The following is a 24,581-nucleotide window of genomic DNA, read 5'->3' on the forward strand; positions in this document are numbered from 1 at the left end:
TGTTTCTATTAATTTGAATAGAATAGCCCATATAAGTGAAGTGATTTTATAAAGGTTCTGTACTATGGAATAATTACTTGACTGTCTCGGAATGTAGGCTGCCTGCCCCACACTTGAATGAACTAGTGACTGTTCCGTTCTCTAGCACGGACACCACCATACTTGCCATACTGCACATTTCTTCTTCTGCCGTTGGATCAACCACACAGAAGTCACCAATCTGCAAATATACAATAACTTTCATTATAACCAAGTTTGAACCTTCACACAGTTTCTTTTGGTAAGGGTTAGTTACTCATATTTACTTGAAAAGTAATTTAAATAACTGTTGTATTACAATAAATTCAGAATTACTCAAATGAAAATTGAAAATCAAAGTACCCAGTAGTCAACTTAATTTTATTTCTCACAACATGTTTCAACTTACGTCATTTTACGAAAAAAATTTTCACTCACCTATGACAAAATGTTCAATCACTTGAAAATGGAGTGATCCGTGGTCTAGTGGATAGAGTGCCTGCGTAGCAGCATAGAGATCCCGGGTTCAAACCCTCTCAATACCAAAAGTTTTTTAACCAGATCACTCCCGTGTTATCGGATGGGCACGTTACTGTCGGTCCCGGCTGAAGTATGACAGTCGTAAGGCCCATTGACGGCTTAAATTATATATTCAGGCGGTAGGACCTTCCCGCAAGGGACTCCCCACCAACAAAAGCCATACGAATTTACTTTTTTTACTTGAAAATGACATTATAAGTCCAAACATTTTGTGAGAAATAAAATAAAATTGAAAACAGGGTACTTTGATTTTTAATTTTCATGTGAGTAATTCTGAATCTATTGTAATACAACAGTATAAACACTTCAGGCCAATTGTCTTGCCAACTATCTCGGGGAGTTGACTGGGGACAACAGGCTGGGCCCAGCGAACCCCCCCCCCAACCACTCGGAATCTCAATTGTCGCGCCATTTGGCGCCGTATGAACGGTGAAGCCCAGTGCGCTGTCTTGTTTTTGGCCAGTTCCATTGTGTGAAACGTTTTCTAGGTCAGGTTAGACGTCTTCTAAAGTTCCAACGAAAATGGCACCTAAATGGGGGACAATATGAAAATTAAATTTCTTGAGCTTTATTAAGGTGCGCACAGACTTTCGCTCTGCTCCGCAATCGAACGTCACTCGAGCAGATCGATTGATGATCGACCGGGGAGCAAGAGTGGAACGCGAGAAGAGCTAACATCTCCCATAACGTTCATGATCGGAGCGATTGCGGAGCATGCGTGGAGCGATTGCGGAGCGTATATCTGTACGCACCTTAAGATATTTATGGGAACAGAGAAACGAATTGTATAAGGATAAGAATGCGCGCAAACTGCACTCGCTGCAATTGCCGAAGCCATGAACGTTCATGACTTCGATGCAGCTGAAGTGAAAACTAAAATAAAATCGTTTCGCGGTACGTTTAATATTGAAATGACCAAATGACACAACAGACGACGAGCATTCTGCCATGTTTTCGCCTTACAGTTTTCGACTGTCGTGGCAATAGTTAGCCCCGTAGAAACATCTTCTCGCTCAGCTGGACTGGCCTTGGACAATTGGCAACCATGTGATGACAATTGTCCTCGGACAATAAATTATTGGCATCGTATAAACTAGGTTTTATAGAATGTTTTGTGTTTAGTTACGGTTTTATATTGTTTCTATTAATTTGAATAGAATAGCCCATATAAGTGAAGTGATTTTATAAAGGTTCTGTACTATGGAATAATTACACTGATTAATTTGTTTTAATAGGGAACTCAGCTCTGTTTATTCATATGGAGCTGCTTCAAAATAATTACTATTGCATTGAATCTTGATCTTTAGTTGAAACTAAGGTTGACGCCAGGTCCAACAACAATCACCTAGGTGCTTCAAAATGATTACTCTGTAATTCGGAATCCAAAAAAATGTATTAATTTTTCATTAAGGTTCATTAATCTCTTACAGAATTCCTTCTCAATCCTTGAATCTATAAACATGTTTTGAATTGAAGTAACAACTTATTAACGTACAAAGATGTTTATTTAAAAATAAAAATTAGAATAAAATATAAATAGAATAACTGACATAATTATTATTTAAGAAATCCGAATAATTCTCGTTTAGACCCAAGGCTCTGTTCTTGAAGAAGAATCTCTTTTAGTTCTTGATTCAAAGATTGGCCAACCTCCTTACCAATCTGAAAAATCGAAATAAGAATGCAAAGATTTACAATCTAGAGTGAATCATTAAGTAAATCTAGATTTAAAATAATAATTTTAATTTGAGATGAATGCCAGCCATCCACAACCATGAAACAGCAATAATTTTTCTATGAGATGTAGTTTTTTGACAAGATACCTTTTGGTACATATTTTTAGTACTATTAGTATTTTTGTACATATGCAGTTAGTTTGAAAAATGTTTAGATTTTTTTACCTTGAATGCTTGCTTGACTGTCTCGGAATGTAGGCTGCCTGCCCCACACTTGAATGAACTAGTGACTGTTCCGTTTTCTAGCACGGACACCACCATACTTGCCATACTGCACATTTCTTCTTCTGCCGTTGGATCAACCACACAGAAGTCACCAATCTGCAAATATACAATAACTTTCATTATAACGAAGTTTGAACCTTCACACAGTTTCTTTTGGTAAGGGTTAGTTACTCATATTTACTTGAAAAGTAATTTAAATAACTGTTGTATTACAATAAATTCAGAATTACTCAAATGAAAATTGAAAATCAAAGTACCCAGTAGTCAACTTAATTTTATTTCTCACAACATGTTTCAACTTACGTCATTTTACGAAAAAAATTTTCACTCACCTATGACAAAATGTTCAATCACTTGAAAATGGAGTGATCCGTGGTCTAGTGGATAGAGTGCCTGCGTAGCAGCATAGAGATCCCGGGTTCAAACCCTCTCAATACCAAAAGTTTTTTAACCAGATCACTCCCGTGTTATCGGATGGGCACGTTACTGTCGGTCCCGGCTGAAGTATGACAGTCGTAAGGCCCATTGACGGCTTAAATTATATATTCAGGCGGTAGGACCTTCCCGCAAGGGACTCCCCACCAACAAAAGCCATACGAATTTACTTTTTTTACTTGAAAATGACATTATAAGTCCAAACATTTTGTGAGAAATAAAATAAAATTGAAAACAGGGTACTTTGATTTTTAATTTTCATGTGAGTAATTCTGAATCTATTGTAATACAACAGTATAAACACTTCAGGCCAATTGTCTTGCCAACTATCTCGGGGAGTTGACTGGGGACAACAGGCTGGGCCCAGCGAACCCCCCCCCCCAACCACTCGGAATCTCAATTGTCGCGCCATTTGGCGCCGTATGAACGGTGAAGCCCAGTGCGCTGTCTTGTTTTTGGCCAGTTCCATTGTGTGAAACGTTTTCTAGGTCAGGTTAGACGTCTTCTAAAGTTCCAACGAAAATGGCACCTAAATGGGGGACAATATGAAAATTAAATTTCTTGAGCTTTATTAAGGTGCGCACAGACTTTCGCTCTGCTCCGCAATCGAACGTCACTCGAGCAGATCGATTGATGATCGACCGGGGAGCAAGAGTGGAACGCGAGAAGAGCTAACATCTCCCATAACGTTCATGATCGGAGCGATTGCGGAGCATGCGTGGAGCGATTGCGGAGCGTATATCTGTACGCACCTTAAGATATTTATGGGAACAGAGAAACGAATTGTATAAGGATAAGAATGCGGGCAAACTGCACTCGCTGCAATTGCCGAAGCCATGAACGTTCATGACTTCGATGCAGCTGAAGTGAAAACTAAAATAAAATCGTTTCGCGGTACGTTTAATATTGAAATGACCAAATGACACAACAGACGACGAGCATTCTGCCATGTTTTCGCCTTACAGTTTTCGACTGTCGTGGCAATAGTTAGCCCCGTAGAAACATCTTCTCGCTCAGCTGGACTGGCCTTGGACAATTGGCAACCATGTGATGACAATTGTCCTCGGACAATAAATTATTGGCATCGTATAAACTAGGTTTTATAGAATGTTTTGTGTTTAGTTACGGTTTTGTATATGTTTGGACTCTTTATCATCAAAAAGAAATTTTTTCCAAAGTGAAAAATGTAAATTTAAATTACTGTGCTCACTATAACCTTATTGTCCGGTTTCCCAACGTTTCTCACTAGGGAACGTTGGTCTATATACGGCGAGGTGGAACTACCCTTGGGTCTCCCCACCATTGAAAGCCATACGTTAATAATAATAATATAATCTAATTATGAAAACTTATAATTTATTCGAGACCAGGTTTACTAGAAATATCTATGATTCCATTTCTTACTCATATTCCATGATACTTCTTTTCAAATTATGGTTCTCTGACGATTGTATTTTTCAATGACCATTTTTATTTATGCAATTTATTAGCCATGCTTCATTATTATTATTTGCCCAATATGGACAAATTTAGGATATTTAGCACTCACTTTAGGATATTTCGATAATTTAGTCAATTTATTTTCAATTATTTCTGATATGATACTGAACAACCAAGCTTATCTATTGTTTTATTGATAATATAATTATTGGTAGGTGACTTGAATAATGGTTTTTAATAAATGACAGAAATCGCAAATACCTTACACAAAGTGACTTTATTGCTTAATTGATTTGAATGAAATATCAGTGGGTGACTTGAATAGTATTTTCGATAAAAGCCATAAGTGAATAGTACCTTGCAGAGAGTGACGAGAAGAGGTGCCCTCGTGACATCCAACTTTTGGCAGTCGAAAGGATCATCGGAGAGGACGAGATCAACCGTGCCTCCATCCAGCACTGCTCTCCTCTGGTGATGCACAGCTGATCTAGTGGAAACGAGTTGTATGCGCAGGCCAGACTGTTGCTCAACTCCATCGCCAGGTCTTCGCCTCCGCGCCCTTCGAAGGCAGGCGTCGCGTTCGCTGAACTGACAAATACAATCACTCATTTACTATTTATCTATTAACACATGAATAAATATATTTATTAATATATACATGTCATTGGTTATTACAAAATAACATTGACAATCGTCATACAGTTGAATTACTTTCCCTCCACGACAAGGAATATGAGAATAGTAAGTAGACTCTATTAGTAAGTTTAATAATAATTAGTATAGACTATAAGTAAGTCTACTATAATAGACTATTAGTAAGTCTACTTACATTGGCCTTCATTCGGCCAACATGTAGATGCGGCATGACATGACAACTATTTGATTTGAATAAAAAGTATTCATGAATATAATTTGAATATGTCAATTTGGATTTAAAGTGTTTTATACATTGTCATATAGCACAGAAGAATAATTATACAGAACTAACAAACAGATTAACGATATTTTTTCCTACTATTTTGAGGGTAATTTGACCAATAAGAAGGAACTATTCATTTTGTATGCTTTCCCTTGAAGTACTTAAGCTGCGTTTACACCAAAGTTATCCTTAGAGATTCTATTAGATTGAACATAACTTATTATACAGATGATGTGCATATGTGTTTGTCAAGCTCCGTTTAATCTAATAGAATCTATAAGGACGGAAAAATAAACATTTTGTTAATTTAATCCTTATAGATTCTATTAGATTGAACGGAACATGACAAACACATATATGTTCATCATGTGTATGATACGTTATGTACAATCTAATAGAATCTATAAGGATTAAGTTATTAACATTTTGTTAATAACTTTGGTGTAAACGCAGCTTTACAGTATTTGCAAAAACGCAAGTTTTGTCAACAAAACAGCCAGCTTGAGATGTTGGCATGTTTTTCTTCAACACTATGGCCCGCTTGCACAAAAGCCAGTTGAATTTTAATCGCGATTTATTTCGAGAGCAGAATAGGCTTTTTAGAAAAGAATAGGCTTCTCTATTGTTTTATTGATAATATAATTATTGGTAGGTGACTTGAATAATGGTTTTTAATAAATGACAGAAATCGCAAATACCTTACACAAAGTGACTTTATTGCTTAATTGATTTGAATGAAATATCAGTGGGTGACTTGAATAGTATTTTCGATAAAAGCCATAAGTGAATAGTACCTTGCAGAGAGTGACGAGAAGAGGTGCCCTCGTGACATCCAACTTTTGGCAGTCGAAAGGATCATCGGAGAGGACGAGATCAACCGTGCCTCCATCCAGCAGCGTGCCCATCACCTTGGGCACTTCGGTGGAGAAGAGCGCTGCTTTGACCGCTATCGACACAGCGTCGTACAGATTGCCGCCACATTCCAGTATGAGTATGTCGGCATACAGCTTCCAGCACTGCTCTCCTCTGGTGATGCACAGCTGATCTAGTGGAAACGAGTTGTATGCGCAGGCCAGACTGTTGCTCAACTCCATCGCCAGGTCTTCGCCTCCGCGCCCTTCGAAGGCAGGCGTCGCGTTCGCTGAACTGACAAATACAATCACTCATTTACTATTTATCTATTAACACATGAATAAATATATTTATTAATATATACATGTCATTGGTTATTACAAAATAACATTGACAATCGTCATACAGTTGAATTACTTTCCCTCCACGACAAGGAATATGAGAATAGTAAGTAGACTCTATTAGTAAGTTTAATAATAATTAGTATAGACTATAAGTAAGTCTACTATAATAGACTATTAGTAAGTCTACTTACATTGGCCTTCATTCGGCCAACATGTAGATGCGGCATGACATGACAACTATTTGATTTGAATAAAAAGTATTCATGAATATAATTTGAATATGTCAATTTGGATTTAAAGTGTTTTATACATTGTCATATAGCACAGAAGAATAATTATACAGAACTAACAAACAGATTAACGATATTTTTTCCTACTATTTTGAGGGTAATTTGACCAATAAGAAGGAACTATTCATTTTGTATGCTTTCCCTTGAAGTACTTAAGCTGCGTTTACACCAAAGTTATGCTTAGAGATTCTATTAGATTGAACATAACTTATTATACAGATGATGTGCATATGTGTTTGTCAAGCTCCGTTTAATCTAATAGAATCTATAAGGACGGAAAAATAAACATTTTGTTAATTTAATCCTTATAGATTCTATTAGATTGAACGGAACATGACAAGCACATATATGTTCATCATGTGAATGATACGTTATGTACAATCTAATAGAATCTATAAGGATTAAGTTATTAACATTTTGTTAATAACTTTGGTGTAAACGCAGCTTTACAGTATTTGCAAAAACGCAAGAATTAGTTTTGTCAACAAAACAGCCAGCTTGAGATGTTGGCATGTTTTTCTTCAACACTATGGCCCGCTTGCACAAAAGCCAGTTGAATTTTAATCGCGATTCATTTCGAGAGCAGAATAGGCTTTTTAGAAAAGAATAGGCTTCTCTGATTTAACCGGTTTTTGTGCAACCAGCACTATTTATGGTGGATCTATGAGATTTAACAATAGATGTAGTTTTCCTTCTCAATCAATACCTCCTAAAAGCAAACTTATAAGATTATTTTATTAGAAGATAGTATTCCCACCTGTCTATAACACAATCAAACATTCAAAGATGTAGTTGAACTATATAGATTCTTACCAATCAACGAAAAACTCAATTTTTCCTAGGTTTGGTGTTTCTGGAAAAGGGCAGTCAATTTCGGTTTTGATCCCAACTAGAATGTCGGTGTTGGCAAGGCGGAGGCGCGCTGATCCGTTGGCATGACTCACCACATTTGTTTTCCAATTCCATCGGTCTATATTTTCTTCTGGTGCGACCGTCATTGCGCATATCATCCTGTAACAACGTTTAAATGTTTTAGAATAAGAAATTGAAGCCTTCAATGTTTTTACTTCAGCAACACTACAGGCAGAAAAATTATACCTTTCTGCTTTTGTAAATACTGCCCCCCCTGAAACCAGACGACTAGTTTGCTGCAAACAAGTTAATTCTCAATGAAGAAAAACAAAGGAATTAATGTTCACTAGAATGTCGGTGTTGGCAAGGCGGAGGCGCGCTGATCCGTTGGCATGACTCACCACATTTGTTTCCAATTCCATCGGTCTATATTTTCTTCTGGTGCGACCGTCATTGCGCATATCATCCTGTAACAACGTTTAAATGTTTTAGAATAAGAAATTGAAGCCTTCAATGTTTTTACTTCAGCAACACTACAGGCAGAAAAATTATACCTTTCTGCTTTTGTAAATACTGCCCCCCCTGAAACCAGACGACTAGTTTGCTGCAAACAAGTTAATTCTCAATGAAGAAAAACAAAGGAATTAATGTTCACAAATCACAATCAAATACCAATTACCCTCCTTGGATTTGGCGTTGACTCAGAGTTGACATGGGGGCCACACATTCTTTGAGTGTGTAAGAAGTTGTCAAGGGTGATTGATATATCTCTTCATGAAATTGAGAGGGCTTCTGAGAATGGAACATTATTTGTTGACGCTATACCATGCAGTTTTTGCATCCTTTATGGTATTCTGATATGGAGCCATTCGCCACATGCCAGGGACGTTTTGCTGCACCATAACACAGGTTAGCTGTACGATTCACCGTTATTATTTCAAACTAGCAAAAAGCCCGTGCTCCGCAAGGGTCTATTTTAAAACAGACTAACTGAAATGATGACCGAGTGGAATCTTGAAGAGTTCGTTTTAGTTTTATTTCAAGTCATTGACCAGCGCTGCTGGATAGACTGTGTCAAGGGTTTATAGAACATGTCACAAGAAAGTTTCAAAATGTCATCTCACTATCAATAAATTCACTCAGGCTATAAAATGGATGCTCCACCAAGAAAGATTTCAAAACTGCTCGGAATTGTCTATCACTTGCACTATCCCTGACCCACTCTGGCAGCTTATTGAACATTTTGAAAGCAATGAAAGGATAACACCTCTGAGTCCTTGTTAAACGGCATCCTGGCATGTTTATAAGGTGAGTCTGACAGGTTCCATAGCCATGTATCTCACTACGAGTATCAGCACTCCTAGCTCTGTCTCTGATGCGAACCAGACATTCAAGAATGTACTGATTTACAACAGTAAGCATTTTTAACTTCTTGAAGGGTGGTATAAAATGAGCCATGTAGTCACTACCCGTCAGCACTCAAACAGCCTTTATCTGCAGAAGCAGCACATCACCAAGTCGTCCAGAGTGACCCAACAGACATGGCTGTGAAACATGGCATAGTAGACAGTAAGGAGGTATCCGGCACCAATTTCCGATTTCAACTTTCGCAGAAGATAGAGCGCACAGGACAGCTTGGAGCAAACATTGACAATATGACTTGTCCAGCTTATTATGGTATTCAAGGAAACTCCCAGCAACTTCACATTAGTTTCCACTCGACCAGCCTGTCCCAAGGAGCAGAGAAGCTTCTATGTCTTGTCTTTGTTCAGTAGCAACTTATTTTGGTTGAACCAGCTCTCAGCAGACCTCAAAGAATCATCATCAGCTTGCCCCAGCAACTGCACATCACGTTCTCTATTGATCAGTGTAGTGTCATCACCATATACAAAAGCATTCATTCTCAGATCAATGTCATTAATTGCAATGATAAAGAGATAACATCAATCTACCATACTCAAGACTAACCAAATCACACAGCAGCTATCCCATTCGCACTCTGAATATACTCAATACACTTTTCTAGTGTATTCTTGAATTGGAAGAAAGATCATTCAGAAAAGTACTGCTTAGACTCTACTCATTGGGTGAGGAGGAGATCACAAGTTTTGTCCACCTAATTGAAAGCCATCTTGATTAAGTAAAATTATTAGTATGTGGACTTTTGTGTTTTTGAGTTTATTATTTTTTTATGACGAAATTTATCCAGCACTAGCTGGTCATGGATCGATAAAGAATTGTATGAGCATACTTTCTCACTTTGGAATAGGCCTAGTACCATCCTCGATTAATTAATAATCTATATGCAAAATTTTAAGTGAATCAGTCCAGTAGTTCAGATATTGAAAGAAATATTCAGCTGTTTCCATACTTTTCATCAACTCTGTATATAGTGCCGATATGGAAAAAGAGGATATATAGATTGAAGAAGAATGAGAAGATAGCAAATGAAACCATTGAATTCACTAGTTTATCTATGACCACTCTCAATCAAAATTGGCAAAACATAATAACACAACTGGAAGCATGACAAATTGAAAACTTGACGTAATGAAATCTTGAAGAATTGAAAATAATCTATGACCATCCTCGGTTAGTTAAGAATCTATAATATGCAAAATTTCAAGTTAATCAGTCCAGTACTTCTTCAGACGTGATGATGCGTCAAACATTTTCCTATCACAACGGCTGTAAGCCAGTTCTTTCTTTTATTATAATATACATTAAAAAATGACTGTCTTTGAACTCCCTTCTTCACACAGATTAATAGTCTTGTATCGGGTTTCCTAGCATATTAATTCCATTGTGTATCATGTAAGTTTTGTAATTATTTTGGCAAATAAAAAGTTTTTTATTTGATTTGACTACATGTTAATACATATTTTAAGCATGATGCTCTTTGCCAGCCCATCTTCTGCAAATTGGGCATACACACAGTGTTCATTATATTTTGCCTTCTATGCTACAAGTAAGGAACAACTTATCAACACTGCAGCCTAGTGAGCAAGTAACCTCCTACAATTCTTTATCAATCCATGACCAGCTAGTGCTAGATAGATTTTGTCATACAAAAATTATAAACACCAAAGTCCACATACTAAAGCTGGGTTCACACCAAAGTTATTGACAAAATGTTGATCACTTAATCCTCATAGATTCTATTAGATTGAACGGAACTTGACAAACACATATGTGTATGGTAAGTTATATTCAATCCAATAGAATCTATAAGGATTAAGTTATTAACATTTTGTTAATAACTTTGGTGTAAACGCAGCTTCACTTAATCAAGATGGCATCCCAAATAGGTGGACAAATAAATAAATTTTATTAACTCAAGAATTTGGTTGAAACATAGAGTATTGTCAATAAAAAGAATAAAAAATAATAATAATTACATATTGTTAGACATAGAACAATATCAATCAATTAATTATTATCCGTTACAGTCCTAAGTTATTGTTTACTTAATTTCAGTTCAGTCTTACAGTTTTAGAAACATCACACTTTTATTAAATCTCTAGTCAAGATCAAACAGTTGGGTGTCACAAAACAAAGTCAACAGCTAAAATAAAATTGTAAACAGACAATACAGACAGAAAACAAAACACAGCAAACAAGAAACATACATTCATAAAACATCCATATCACAGTTCAAATCAAGAATCACAGCCTACATGTCAAACTAAGTTTCATTCAAGAACTCAGCAATAGAATAAAAAGGTTTCTTCTCAAACCACCTTTAAAGTCTACACTTATATTCATTGAAAGGAGCTATTCTTACATGGAGAGGTAAACTATTATATAATTTTATACCACCCACAAGCCAGTAGTCTTGTGTCTTTTTCAGTCTACACCGAGGGACATTAATAATATGACTAGATCTTACATTAAAGCTGTGCAAAGAACCACGTTCATCATAGTTTGATATGGTTTTCCTAACATGTATTAGAACAATTAATATGTACAGGCTGTAAACAGTCAATAATTTTAATTGGATATATAGAGGTCGACTAGATTCTCTGGGACTTTTTCCTAACATAGCTCTAAGAGCTCGCTTTTGACACAAAAGTATATTTTTTACTGAGGGAGCATGACCCCATAGTTTAAGGCCATATTTATTCTATATGGCATTGAAACAGAGCCAAATACACAGTTCTCAATTTATCCACAGGAATTGTGTCTCTAAGTTTCCGGAGAGCATAAGTGACTCTAGACAGTTTAGTACAAACACCGTCCACATGGGATTTCCAGTCCAGTCGCGCGTCAAGATGAATCCCAAGAAGTTTAACAGATGATACAGGATTTGTAAGTCCACCCCTTAGACTACAGACAAAACATTATTCTTATTTTCATTGAGGAGCAGTCCATTTTCAGAAAAACAGGCTGCTGTTTGTTGGAAGGACTCATTTTCAATCTGCTTCAACATCTGCGTAGAGTATTGGGTCATCAGCTTAGAGTATTGTACTGGTCATCAGGGTAGAGTATTGTTCTGCATGGGACACTTGATGACAGGTCATTAATCATACAGAGGAAGAGAAAAGGCCCCAGACAGATCCCTGCGAAACGCCGAATTCAACTGCCCTTGTATCAGATGTTGTGTTGCTGCAGCATAGGCCTACGAACTGTTGTCTACCACTTAGATATGATTCAAGTAGCCTCAGTGATTCATTCCGAATACCATATCTCCTCAATTTGGACAGTAAAATATGATGTGATACGCAGTCAAAAGCCTTTGTTAGGTCGCAACGAGTCAGTTAAGTGAATTCACTACTTTCAAATGATGACAAAATACACTTGACAATTTCCTCAACAGCCACTGTTGTACATTTCCCTCGTCGAAAACCAAACTGACTTTCTGATAAATCTGTGATCTCCTCCTCACCCAATGAGTAGAGTGGGAGGCTAAGCAGTACTTTTCTGAATGATTTTTCTTCCAATTCAAGAATTACTGGGAAAGTGTATTGAGTATATTCAGAGTGCGAATGGGATAGCTACTGTATGATTTGGTCAGTCTTGAGTATGGTAGATTGATGTCATTTCGCCTCCTGGTGTTGTGATCATGAAACTGGCTTCTTGTTTGCTGCGAATGACCCTTCAAGAGTGTCAAGGTGCTGAGTAAGTATTGGCTGAAGACAGTAAGAATCCCCAATTTTGTAAAAAGTGGCCGGCAATGTTCCAGAAGTGAAGACATCATAATGAGCACTACGTTTTTTGAAGTAGGAGAATCCTTTCACAATTGCTTGCGTGACCTCAAAGTACAATTCCATAATTGACGTGACTATGGAAAAGGGCATGATATGCAGTAACCAACCAGATAACTCTTAGATATCACAACTTCAGCATCAGGTAGGTGACTTTGGAGAGTCGATTACAAACCATATTTACATGTTGATCTCATGAATGAGAGGCATCTACCATAAATAAGTTCAACCTCGGGCTCACCAAAGGAAGGTAGACACAAGGTGTATAGAACAATTCATGTCTTGGCCTTGTCCATGTACAGCCTTTTCACACTAAACCATGATCTGGCTTCCTCCGGCAATTGGGCTGACCTAAAAAAAGCCAAAGTAGGATATTCATCCTGGGCGATTAAAGTAGTTTCGTTAGCGAATAGTAATGTTTTCCCCTCCATTTATATATAGAGAAAAAGCAGAGAGCAAAGAATTGAACTCTGTAGAACTCCAAAGTATATATGTAGTGCCAGAGATTTGGCTCTATCAATTGTCACAACTTGTCTGCAATCCAAAAGGTAACTCTCCTTTGTTTTCGAGGCAACAAGTTTCCCCAACAGTAAAATAAAGAAAATATATCATGAAAGATGCAATCAAAAGTTGTTGAACCACAAAGAGTCATAGCAATCAAGATCTTATTTTTCATTGCTTGAAGTATATGGTATCAACCAGGCGTTGAAGTACAACACTCAAAGGAGGACAAATTTGGATTCCGCAAGATAAAGAAAACCTACTGCAAATGTGATTTTTACTTTGCTAACTGCAGTATATTATAAAGTAGATTGTACTAATGTGATGCATCATATGATGTGACCAAGATCCCTTTGGAGATACGAAGGTGCAGGGATCCTGTGGGTTTAGTGAAGAAGCATTTTCTTCAGAAGGTATACCATGAAGGAATTTTTGGGAGGAATTCTGTCCTCCAGATAATCAATTACCTGAATTACCTTCCTCTTCACCAATACCAGCAATGCCGGATGGGTTGTGTCAAGAGTTTAAAATATATAACTTTTCACAATTTTCACATTTTCAACTATCGAGATGGCAGTACACGTCAGACAAGGCCTACCAAGTCGTTAAGAAAAAAATCCTGAATGGAATAGAACGGATTTCTCCTAAGCCAACACTTGAGTCTCAGGTTGAATGCTGGTGTGTTCAACATCTTCAAATCCCCCTGCAGCCTATTGAAGATCCGCAAGGCCAATGCAGGAAATGCATCACGGGTCTTTGACAAGCGACGGTATGGCACATCTATGAGACCTCGACTTCTAGTGTTGTGACCATGGAAGTCACTCCTTGTGTTGAACTTTTCAATATTTACTCGCACATACACAGCAAACAAGTAAATGTAATGACTGTAGATGGTCATTACACCTGTGGATTGGAAGAGAGGTCGACAATGATCCAGAAATCCACTAAAGGTAATAATGCGGATGGCCCTCTTTTGCAGCTTGAAAACATCTTCACATGCAGAAGCATGAACCCACAGCAGCAGTCCATAGCTCAGGATGCTATGAAAAAGCGCATGGTACACTACCAGCAAGTAGGGCCTGCTCACCAACTGCGTCAACTTCCTAAGCAAATAGGTGACTCGTGACAACCTCTTACAGATGCCCTCAATATGGCACTCCCAGGTGAGCCGTGGATCGATGGTGAATCCAAGGAGAGACACACTGTGAGCACTGATGGCCTGACTGCGACTCAGTGTACAGACCAATCTTTGTGTCTTTTCCACATTCAGTAACAACTTATTTGCTTCCAACCACCCTCCAGCAGCATCAAACAGCAAATCAGCCTCCTGCTGTACCTGGGCCGGATTTGGGCCGGAAGAAATCAATGTGGTATCGTCAGCAAACTTCAGTGCCCTACCCTCAAGATCAAGGTCATTGATTGCAATCAAAAACAATACAGGTCCCAGAACCGAGCCCTGAGGGACACCATGATTTATAGACAGAGCCCTTGAATTTGCATCTCCAATGGATATGACCTGTCTTCGATCCTCCAAGTATGATTTGAGAGCCCGGAGAACAGCACCACCCACACCATATCGCTCGATCTTGCCAATCACTATTTCATGAGACACGCAGTCAAATGCTTTACTCAGGTCACATAATGTCAGAGACAGGCAGTTGGTTCCCTCGAAAGCCTCCTGAATCCTCTCGACAAGCTCAGCAACTGCTGTCACGGTCGACCTATTCTTTCTGAAACCATGTTCAAGATCAGAGAAAAGCTCACTAGTCTCGAAGAACTCCACCAGCTGCATCTTCATTACCGTCTCAAAGATCTTGGCAAACACTGGAATGACAGATATAGGTATGTAGCTATTCATGGTGCAAGGATCTCCTTTCTTATAGATAGGTACTGTGCGCGCAGTTTTCAACAAATCAGGGAAAATTCCAGCCCTCAAGCACTTGTTTATAATCTCACACAATGGGCGATTACATCAATAATGGCTTTCAACATGAGAGTAGTTATTCCATAGATATCCTGGCTGTTTGAAGTTTTAAAGTTGGACACAATTTTTATGAAGTCAGTCGGTGTCACTTCCCGCCAATGAAGTTTTCTCACTCCTCTTAACTTCACACTACCTACTGGATTCTTATTTGTAGCCGGTATAGCCGAGACAATCTGTTCAATATTCCGCAGAAGAAATTCGTTGAACTCATCAGGACTAGCCTCACAAGCAACTCCAGATGCTCTCAAGGGACCCCTGCTTCTGTTTATCTGATTTCATGCAGCTTTACAGGGGTTTGGTGCATTTGCAATCTCCTCAACATTGACACACTTTTTGGCTTCATTGATCTTACATTTTTATGTGTTCTTCATTCTAGAATACAATACATGTAAGTTTTCTTTTTCCATTGGGCAAGTACTGACTAAATAGTTGTCTCTCACCATCAGTAGCAAGCCCCTGAACCTTGACAACTCAGGTGAAAACCAAGATCTCACTATTCTAGCTTTACTCTTAGGCTTATTTTTAGACCTAAAATTATGCTTTAAAAGCTTCAATGGAAAAAATAAATTAAATATTTCATCAATTTTGCCAAAAAACTTATTATAAGCCTCTTCAGGTTCTTCCTCCTGTAGTACACTATCCCAGTTGACCTGAGGCACAGCATCTTTGAATCCAGGGAGGGCATCTTCATCAATCCTTCTAGCTCCTCTCGAATAATGGCAATACCAAGCAGGAAACCGAGAATATTCACTCACCATATGGATGTTGGCTGTCATCATTACCGCACTATGATCAGCAACAAGAGGATCGGTAACATGTACTCTGAACCTCGAGGGATCCATATTTGTTGCAATGCTATCTAAACAGCGATCTCCTCTAGTGGGCACCTCAGATACAACATAGAATCCATGAGTGCGCAGCAAATTCACAAAAGTTCTTGAAGCCGGTTCATTGCAGTTCAAGGTTATATTGAAGTCACCTCCAACAATAATATTCCCAGATGTACACCTGAATTTAGATAGACACACATCCAACTTATAAAAGAAATTTTCAATGTTTCCATTTGGAGAACGGTAGACACTAATAACAACAGTAGATGCATCAACCAGTTCAAGAGTTGCCACCTCAATATCCAGGTCTAAACAAAAAACACCCAGGTCTATTTCTTTAGTCCTCATATTTTTCTGCACATAGATTGACACACCACCCCACGATGAGCTTTTCTACAATAGGAAGCAGACAGCACGAGTTTCTCAATAAAGGAATAATGGGGACATTCCTCACTGCTTAACCAGTGTTCACTGATACATAAAATGTCTAGTTTAGTGTCAGCACAAAAACGTTCAACCAGATCAAGTTTCGACCTTAAACATTGAACATTTAAGTAGCCAATACCAATCTTACTAGCATCCATTTCAACATATTTATAAGATGAGGTATTTGCTTGAATAGTGCCAGAGGTATTTGACACTATTTCACACTGCCTAGTACAGGTCGCTTGGCTAAAAAATTGTTCTCTTTCCTATTTACAAACTCCCTAACCAAAGTTCCAGCCGGCCATAACTCAGAAGACAATAGTTCACCTTTTTATTTTGCTGCACACCTACCTTAAACGATTTATAGTGCTTGAAGTTCGTCTTCAATTCCACACATTCAACATTGAACTTAAGATTTTTCAGGAAATCAAGTAGGTCATCCTTTGTCACTTCAGGGGCCAATCTTGAAACAAAGATCCAGTCAAATTTACTTATGGCTTTAATTTTACAAGTGGATTCACCATTACATGGTTGTGACCCAATAATAGGTTCGTTCCCATTCACATTCCAAGTTCTCTTTTTGTTCATCTTGACAGAATCAGCAAAGCTTCTCCTATGGGCAGTGTGGAGGGAGGAATCAAGATGGCAGTGTCTGGTCAACAGCAAAGTTTTTGTGGTGTATGCGAAAATAGTGTAAAGGAATCTGATAATGCGGTTCTATGTGAGGGGATATGTGAAAAATGGTTTCATATAGGATGTGTTGAAATGCCTATCACAGAATATCGCATGATAGAAGGACTTAGTAAAGGTTTTGTATGGTACTGTCCTACTTGCAAGGTTAGGGTTCCCAACATTCTTATCAGCCACATTTCCAATGATAGCCTACGATTTTGTTTTATAAATGTTCAATGTCTTAGGACAAAATTAAATTTATTGACACTTTTCCTTGGAAATAAGAAACCAAATGTTTTATGTGTATGTGAACACTGGCTTGAACAAGACGAAACTGACTTTTACAATAAAATTGTGTTGGAAGATATGACAATGAATCTAGCAAATGTATATTGTCGCACTGCCCATAAAAATGGTGGTGTGGCCATTTTCTGTGATACTAAACTGAGTGTTGAAAAAATTGATCTTAGTGCTTTTTGTGTTGAGCTTGTTTTCGAAGTTATAGGCATTGTTATCAGCAACTGCTCACTGGTGGCTATTTGTGTGTACTGTTCAAATCAGGCCTATTTTGAGCAATTTATTGTCTAACTTGATCTGTGTCTGGAGTTTGTCACTGAACGGGCTGATAGAGTTTACATCAGTGGAGATTTCAATGTTCATCTTGACAGTGGAGATTCAAAGGCTCAAAGGTTGCATAATGTTTTGAAGATGCATAATTTGTTTTGGACTGTCCTTGAGCCAACAAGTGGACGAAACTGCCTAGATGCTGTAGCAACCAATGACTGCTCAAGTAACTATAAGGCTGCGATAGTGAACCCACTGGTGGCGGATCACTGTGCTGTGCTGATTGATGTGCTGCAAGAACTCCAGAGAGTTGTAAATGTTCTGATTGGGTGGATAGGTATAGGTTTAGGCGAAGGAAAATTACAGAAGACAGTGTAGCAGTGTTTCGACAACACCTTATGGGAATAAATTGAAATTTACTGCACACAGTCTCTACAAGTGAGGAAAAATTTAACCTTTTCCATAAAAAAGTGACAGAAGCTTATAACCTAGCATGCCCAGCGGTAGCCTGCAAACCAAATTTTGGAACTGATAAAGGTAGAAAGCAAAAAGGGCTCACAAATGAATGGTATACTCCAGAGCTGCAAAACATGAGTCCTTGTTACCATGTTATATGCTGCCTACAAAACAAACTCATCAGTGCAGGGAGAGGAATATAAAAACTACTTGAGAGCCAAGCAGATTTACAGAGTGGAGATATTCAGTAATTCAGTATATTCAGTCCATGACCGGCAGTTGCCAGACAGACTTCGTCAAAATATAAAACAATCAAAACACAAATAACGAGAGATGGCCGCAGATAGGTTGTTTCGTGTGGCTCTGTAGATGGACTGCCATAGTAACTCATTAAACAATCTCAAACTGGTCTACAAGTCCACTGGTCTCATCATCTCTCAATGAGTAGAGAGGGTAGTTGATAAGTTTTTCTCGAACCAGCCTACAAAACTTCCCATACTCCAGCTCACGAACACAAATTGGCAGTCTGTTAAAAATTTTTAGCATCTGTAAGGGGTAGCATTCGTGTGCTTTCGATAGTCTGGAGTAGGGCAGGTCAATGTTGCCCCGTCTCCTGGTATCGTGGTGGTGCAGCTGGCCCCTCTTCTGGTAGGCATGAACCTCACTCCTTAGGAGCATTAGGGAGCTATACATGTACTGACTGTAAACTGTCAGTATTTTCAGGCGTTTGAAGATTAGCCGGCAGTGCTCCAGGTAATGTGATGATGTGATGACACGAAGAACTTTCTTCTGTAGAAGGAGAATCCTTTCACAGCTACCTGCATGGCCCCATAGTACTATTCCGTAGCTTATATGACTATGGAACAGCCCATGGTAGGCTGTAATTAAGTAGTTGGCAGGCACATGTTGCTTCAGCTTCCGCATCAAAAACATCACCCTGGCCAGTCGATTGCACAGCATGCCAATATGTCGATCCCACGATAGAGTGGGGTCCATCACAAAACCCAAGAGTTTGACCTCCGCCTCACCATGAGCCTGACCACGCCTTAAGGTGCACAACAGGTTCTGTGTTTTCCCCTCATTTAGACACAGTTTGTTTGATTTAAACCACTGACAAGCCTCTTCTACAAGAAGATTAGACTGGGCAACAGCAGTTTGGGGGTCCTCATCCTGGGCCAGCAGGGTGGTATCATCGGCAAACAATAAGGCTCTTCCATGCACACTGAAGTCGTTGATGAATACAAGGAACAACAGAGGACCAAGAATCGATCCCTGCGGCACCCCATAGATCACCTCCTTCGACCGTGATTCCGCACCATTCACTGATGTGACCTGCATTCTATTGGAGAGGTAATCCTCCATGGTTTTCAGGGGAACTCCACTTATCCCATACCTCTTCATTTTACCCAATAGTATGTCATGCGAGACACAGTCAAATGCCTTGGTCAAATCACACAAAGCAACAGAGACCGACTGCCTGCCCTCCATTGTCCCAAGAACCGACTCCACTAAATACCGCACAGCTCCCGTGGTTGATCTCCCCTGACAGAATCCATACTGGTGAGGTTGGAAGATGGAATTACTCTCAAAATACTGTGAAAGCTGAACATACATCACTGATTCCATGAGTTTGCCAAATACAGGAATTATTGAGACTGGCCTGAAATTCGACAATTCATCAGGTTCACCCTTCTTGAAGATTGGAATTGTCCTTGATGTCTTCAGCTCCTTGGGGAAAAACTCCAGAATCCAAGCAGTCATTGATCAAATCACACAGTGGTACAGCTAAAACATCAACTATTGACTTCAACACCACTGTTGAGATTCCATAGATGTAAGGACTTGTTGAGCTCTTGTATCCCTTGACTATTTTTATCAGGTCTGCAGGGGAAATTCTCTCCCACTTCACAAAACTGCAAGTACTGACAGGAACATGATTCACTGCGTCATCAGGTGAACTGGTGAGAGCCTCCAGTATCCCAGCCACCGAGTGAATAAAGAAATTGTTGAAGTCATCAGGACTTGCACCTCCTGACAGTACAACCTTTCTGCTTTTGGAGCTGTTGATAACATTCCAGGCTGCCTTGCATGGGTTTGGAGCATTCATAATACAACCCTCATTCCAGATGCTCTTTGAGTTGACAATATCTTGTTGATAAATCTTCTTCAGTCTGAGGTAAGCTGAATAGAACTTGTTTCTATCCTCTGCAGTTACAGCATTCTTGTACATTTTGTTGGCAATAATAACAAGTGTTCTAATACTAGCCAATTCTGCTGTATACCATGACTTATCAACATGACTGAAGGGTTCATTCATGTGTGAACCTGTATTTACAGAACCATTCAGGATTGACTCTTTCTGCTTTGGACAGGCCAACATCTATAAGCAGGGCCTGATTATCTGCCACAACTGGTTCAATCACTTCAACAACATAGTCCCATGAATCCAGCATTGTTGCAACTGTATCCAAGCAAGCGGTTCCTCTAGTTGGGGCCCTGTTGCTGACGATAAGACCATAGCTCCTGAGAAGAACTGTGAATCGATTTTCCAAAACACTAGACTCCTCCAGATGTATATTAAAATCGCCACACATAACTATCTGGTACTGTAGAGCATTCAGATGACCTAGACAATCCTCCAACATGTCAAAAAAAGAATTGATATCACCATTTGGTGATCTGTACACAGTGAGCAACTCGAATACAACACTGCAGACAGTTCAATGACAGAGTCTGCACTAAATCTTTTTAAATCAACAATTCTTACTTCAGACTTTAGTTTCTCTTCCACATAAACAGCAGTACCCCCACAACTCATGGTATCCCTGCAGTGTATACTTGACAAACCTAGACTGCTAATACTGTGATAGAACTCAGTTTCTTGGTGCCTGAGCCAATGCTCACATATGCACAGAAAGTCAGGTGACACCTCCTCACACAGGAGTTCGAGGGACTCAAGCTTGGTGCGTAGACACTGAACATTTACAAAACAGATCCGCAGGTCCTTTTTTTTGGTTGCACTTGTCACATTATTTAAGTCATTGAATTGATTGGAAGGAGAAGGTCTTGAACACATTAATTTTTCTTTTGGCCTAAAAAATGCTTGGATTTAGGTTGTGGTTGTTTCTATAGATAGGGCAAAGAAAGATTTTAATGCCGGATTTATTGACAGATCCCATAATCCCACAAAAGCAGCATGGAATCTCATCAAGGACTCTTGCAAGGTGGACACAGTGATAAAGTGTAGGTCTAGTCCTGATGAGGCAAACAGGGCTTTTCTGAATACTGAGGTTGAGATAGTGGATGGCATTCCAGATTCGGGTCATGATCCAGCTTCATCTGTGCCTGAGACTCCACATGTGTTTCATTGTTTCAGGCCATTAAATGCCATTGAGCTGGTGAATATTGTAGAGAGTTTTAAAACCACCTACAGTCAAGACATCTATGGCCTGTCGACATATGTTCTCAAGAAGGTTATCAGTGTATTGGTTAGCCCGCTCCTCCAGTTGGTAAATGCCTGCCTCACTAATGGAGTATTCCCAGACTGCCTCAAGGTTGCTAGGACTGTGCCCATATTTAAAAAAGGCAACCCTGATGATATTAGCAATTTCAGGCCAGTTTCCATTGTGCCAATCATTGGTAAAATCATAGAAACTGCTATGTTGAGGCAAATGAGCAAGTATCTGGAACATAATAACCTCCTGGGCGATATGCAACATGGTTTTAGAGGGGGCAGGTCCACTACATCGGCTGTGCTTTCACTTGTTCAGAGGATACAGGAGGCTTATGAAGGACAGGAATCAGTTGAATTGGTATTGTGTGATCTCTCAAAGGCCTTTGATTGCGTGTCTCATGTTATCTTGTTGAGGAAGCTGGCTAGATATGGCTTCGAGGGACTGGCATGGAAGATGGTTGCTGACTACCTCCAGGATAGAAGACAGGTAGTTTCTATAGTGGGTGCGTCATCAAATGAAGGAAATGTACCACATGGGGTTCCAAAAGGTTCAGTACTTGGCCCGCTGCTATTCCTGCTGATGATAAACGATTTGCACCTGGATGGTTCCAGCTTGCTTTTTGCTGATGACACCACCATCATTGGTCAGGGCATGATGCCAAATTCGAAGCACAGGAGCTTTTTTCTGAGGCTAAGATGTGGTTCTCCAATAGCAAGCTGAAATTGAATGAGACCAAGACTCAGGGGATTGTCTGTACCCTAAGTAAAACAGAGATTCTTGATGCTGGTGCTGAACCTGTTTCCTTACTCGGTTTTTGTGTTGATAAAAAATTATCATGGGAGTCTCATATTTCCAAAGTCTGCAAGAGGCTTTCAAGAGTGATTTATCTGCTTTGGAAGATGAGAAGACTACTCACTGTTGAACGCCTGTTGATGTTGCACCATGCAGTATTTGCCAGCCACATACAGTATGGCATCTTGATATGGGGACATTCAGCGCATTTGAAGGAGATACTCCTGCTCCAGAAAAAGGCACTCTGTGTAACAACGTTTAGCGAGTATGATGCACACTGTCAGCCCATATTCCAACGCTTGGGCATCCATACAGTTTATGGCATATACATATTGGCATCACTCCTACACGTCAGGAGAAACATCTGCACGTTTGCTAGAAGGGAGGAAGTGCACTAACATGGAACTCGAAGGGGGGTTGACTTGGATGTGCCGCGCTGTCGCCTGCCAAGAGTGAAGGACAGTTTTCCTGTTTTGGCGGTGCGAATGTTCAACTGCCTGCCGAACTCGGTTAGGGCACGCCCAGTCAATGTGTTCAGAAGCTCAATGTCAAAGTGGCTTGTTGGAAGGAGCCTCTACCGGTTAGAGGATTTTTTCGGCGAAAGCTTTGCTGGACTGTGACGCTGCCTACAGTTTTATGTACCATGTTTAATTGACACGATCTATCCAGGAAGACCTGGCCATGATTACGACTTTGGATATTTGGATATGTTGAGCAGCGGTTTTAACGTAAGGTTTAGTAGGGTTAGGTTTACCAGTAATAACACTATTATTATTACATCTTGAGGTCATAAGTTCATTATAGGAGACTAAAGTCTCACTTGTCAGATTATTACAGGCAGTTGCAGTTTTTGTAACACATACAAAGTCACTAGTCACATTTTTATTTGTCACACATGAATTAATTTCAAATGAGATAAATGATTGCAAGGCTCCTAGTGGGATCACTACAAGTATGCAAGTAAGTATCTGTAATCGGGTTAGAAGAAGCAGAGTATAAATTTTGATTATATTGGAATGGAATATTAGCCTACATAGGTCTACCGTACAACATGAATGACAATTTCAACTACTGTAAGTGAAAAAAATTATTTTTTACCTCCACACCATGTAATATTAACATTTTTTCACCCTCACTCAGCAACAGACTAGCCATGTTATTATAGAGTTTAGATAAATTGATTGATAAACACCAGCCACACACACACTGAAACTAACCTAGAAAATTATTTTCAACCTAACCTAAAATTGACAGAAACCACTCTCGCACTCTCGGTCCCAATCAGCACCGTTACGCGCATGCGTTAGTAACGGTTTCTTCCCGTTCTATTCAGCCAGTTCTTTGAAAGTAACGTTCTTTGTGATGATGGTAACCGAGCACTGTACCTGAGGCCAATCGTCATTCTATTTTGATAATATTATTATCCAATGATGATTATTATTATTAAATTCAATATAAAATTATTTCATCCAATAAAAGAAAGAATACTTTTGAATGATACAATAATAAAATATAACGTTTGTTAATTAACTGATGTTCAAAAATAAAAAAAAACACTATAACTAAGGCAGCATTTTATTGTCATTTCAAATCAAAAACCTAACCTCCCCTTTCACATTTAAAACATTAATGAACATAATTCTTGGTGAAAACCACTAATCCATTCCAATTTCAAAGCAAAATCCTAACCCCCTAATCTATCTTTTCACCTTTAAAACATCCAAAAAATAACTCAACCTAGACCCTAGCCCCTTCTAGCATATTGAAATTTCAAAGCAAAAACCTAACCTATCCTTATGAGACATTATTAAATATAATGTAAATAAAACCTAACCCCTAACCACAGAGGAAAGAAACACTACTTTATGCTTATTCCGTGCCCTAACCCTTTCACATTCAATACTTTAGATTTATTCGTCATCTTTAGAACAAAACATAAGCATGTCGTTCATTTTCTAGAACTAAACATATCCATTTTATGATGTGCAAGTTGAATCTTTTTGGCACACAGTCAGCTGGTATAATAAGGTCCACGTTATTATGGCA

General features: G+C 39.0%; 1 protein-coding gene across 4 annotated transcripts; it reads right to left on the minus strand.

The window, feature by feature from the left end:
- Positions 1 to 1,825: 1,825 nt before the first annotated feature.
- LOC111060216 (exosome complex component RRP42) lies at positions 1,826 to 23,795 on the minus strand. 4 transcript variants are annotated; one of them, XM_039426802.1, is made up of 7 exons: positions 16,948 to 17,199; positions 8,005 to 8,118; positions 7,613 to 7,695; positions 6,197 to 6,459; positions 4,752 to 4,840; positions 2,460 to 2,615; positions 1,826 to 2,220 (listed from the first exon to the last, which is right to left on the minus strand). In XM_039426802.1, the coding sequence occupies exons 1-7, from the start codon at positions 17,182 to 17,184 to the stop codon at positions 2,116 to 2,118; spliced, it is 1,047 nt and encodes a 348-aa protein (XP_039282736.1). In that variant the 5' UTR covers positions 17,185 to 17,199; the 3' UTR covers positions 1,826 to 2,115. The 4 variants fall into 4 exon arrangements, with proteins under 4 accessions (XP_039282736.1, XP_039282738.1, XP_039282735.1 ...); XM_039426803.1 differs by lacking the exon at positions 16,948 to 17,199 and adding an exon at positions 23,634 to 23,795 and having other exon boundaries at positions 2,045 to 2,220; XM_039426804.1 differs by lacking the exons at positions 4,752 to 4,840; positions 16,948 to 17,199 and adding an exon at positions 23,634 to 23,795 and having other exon boundaries at positions 1,912 to 2,220; positions 6,108 to 6,459.
- Between the last annotated feature and the right edge of the window lie 786 nt (positions 23,796 to 24,581).

This window comes from Nilaparvata lugens, chromosome 4, assembly GCF_014356525.2.
Source record: "Nilaparvata lugens isolate BPH chromosome 4, ASM1435652v1, whole genome shotgun sequence".
Taxonomy (NCBI): Eukaryota; Metazoa; Arthropoda; class Insecta; order Hemiptera; family Delphacidae; genus Nilaparvata; species Nilaparvata lugens.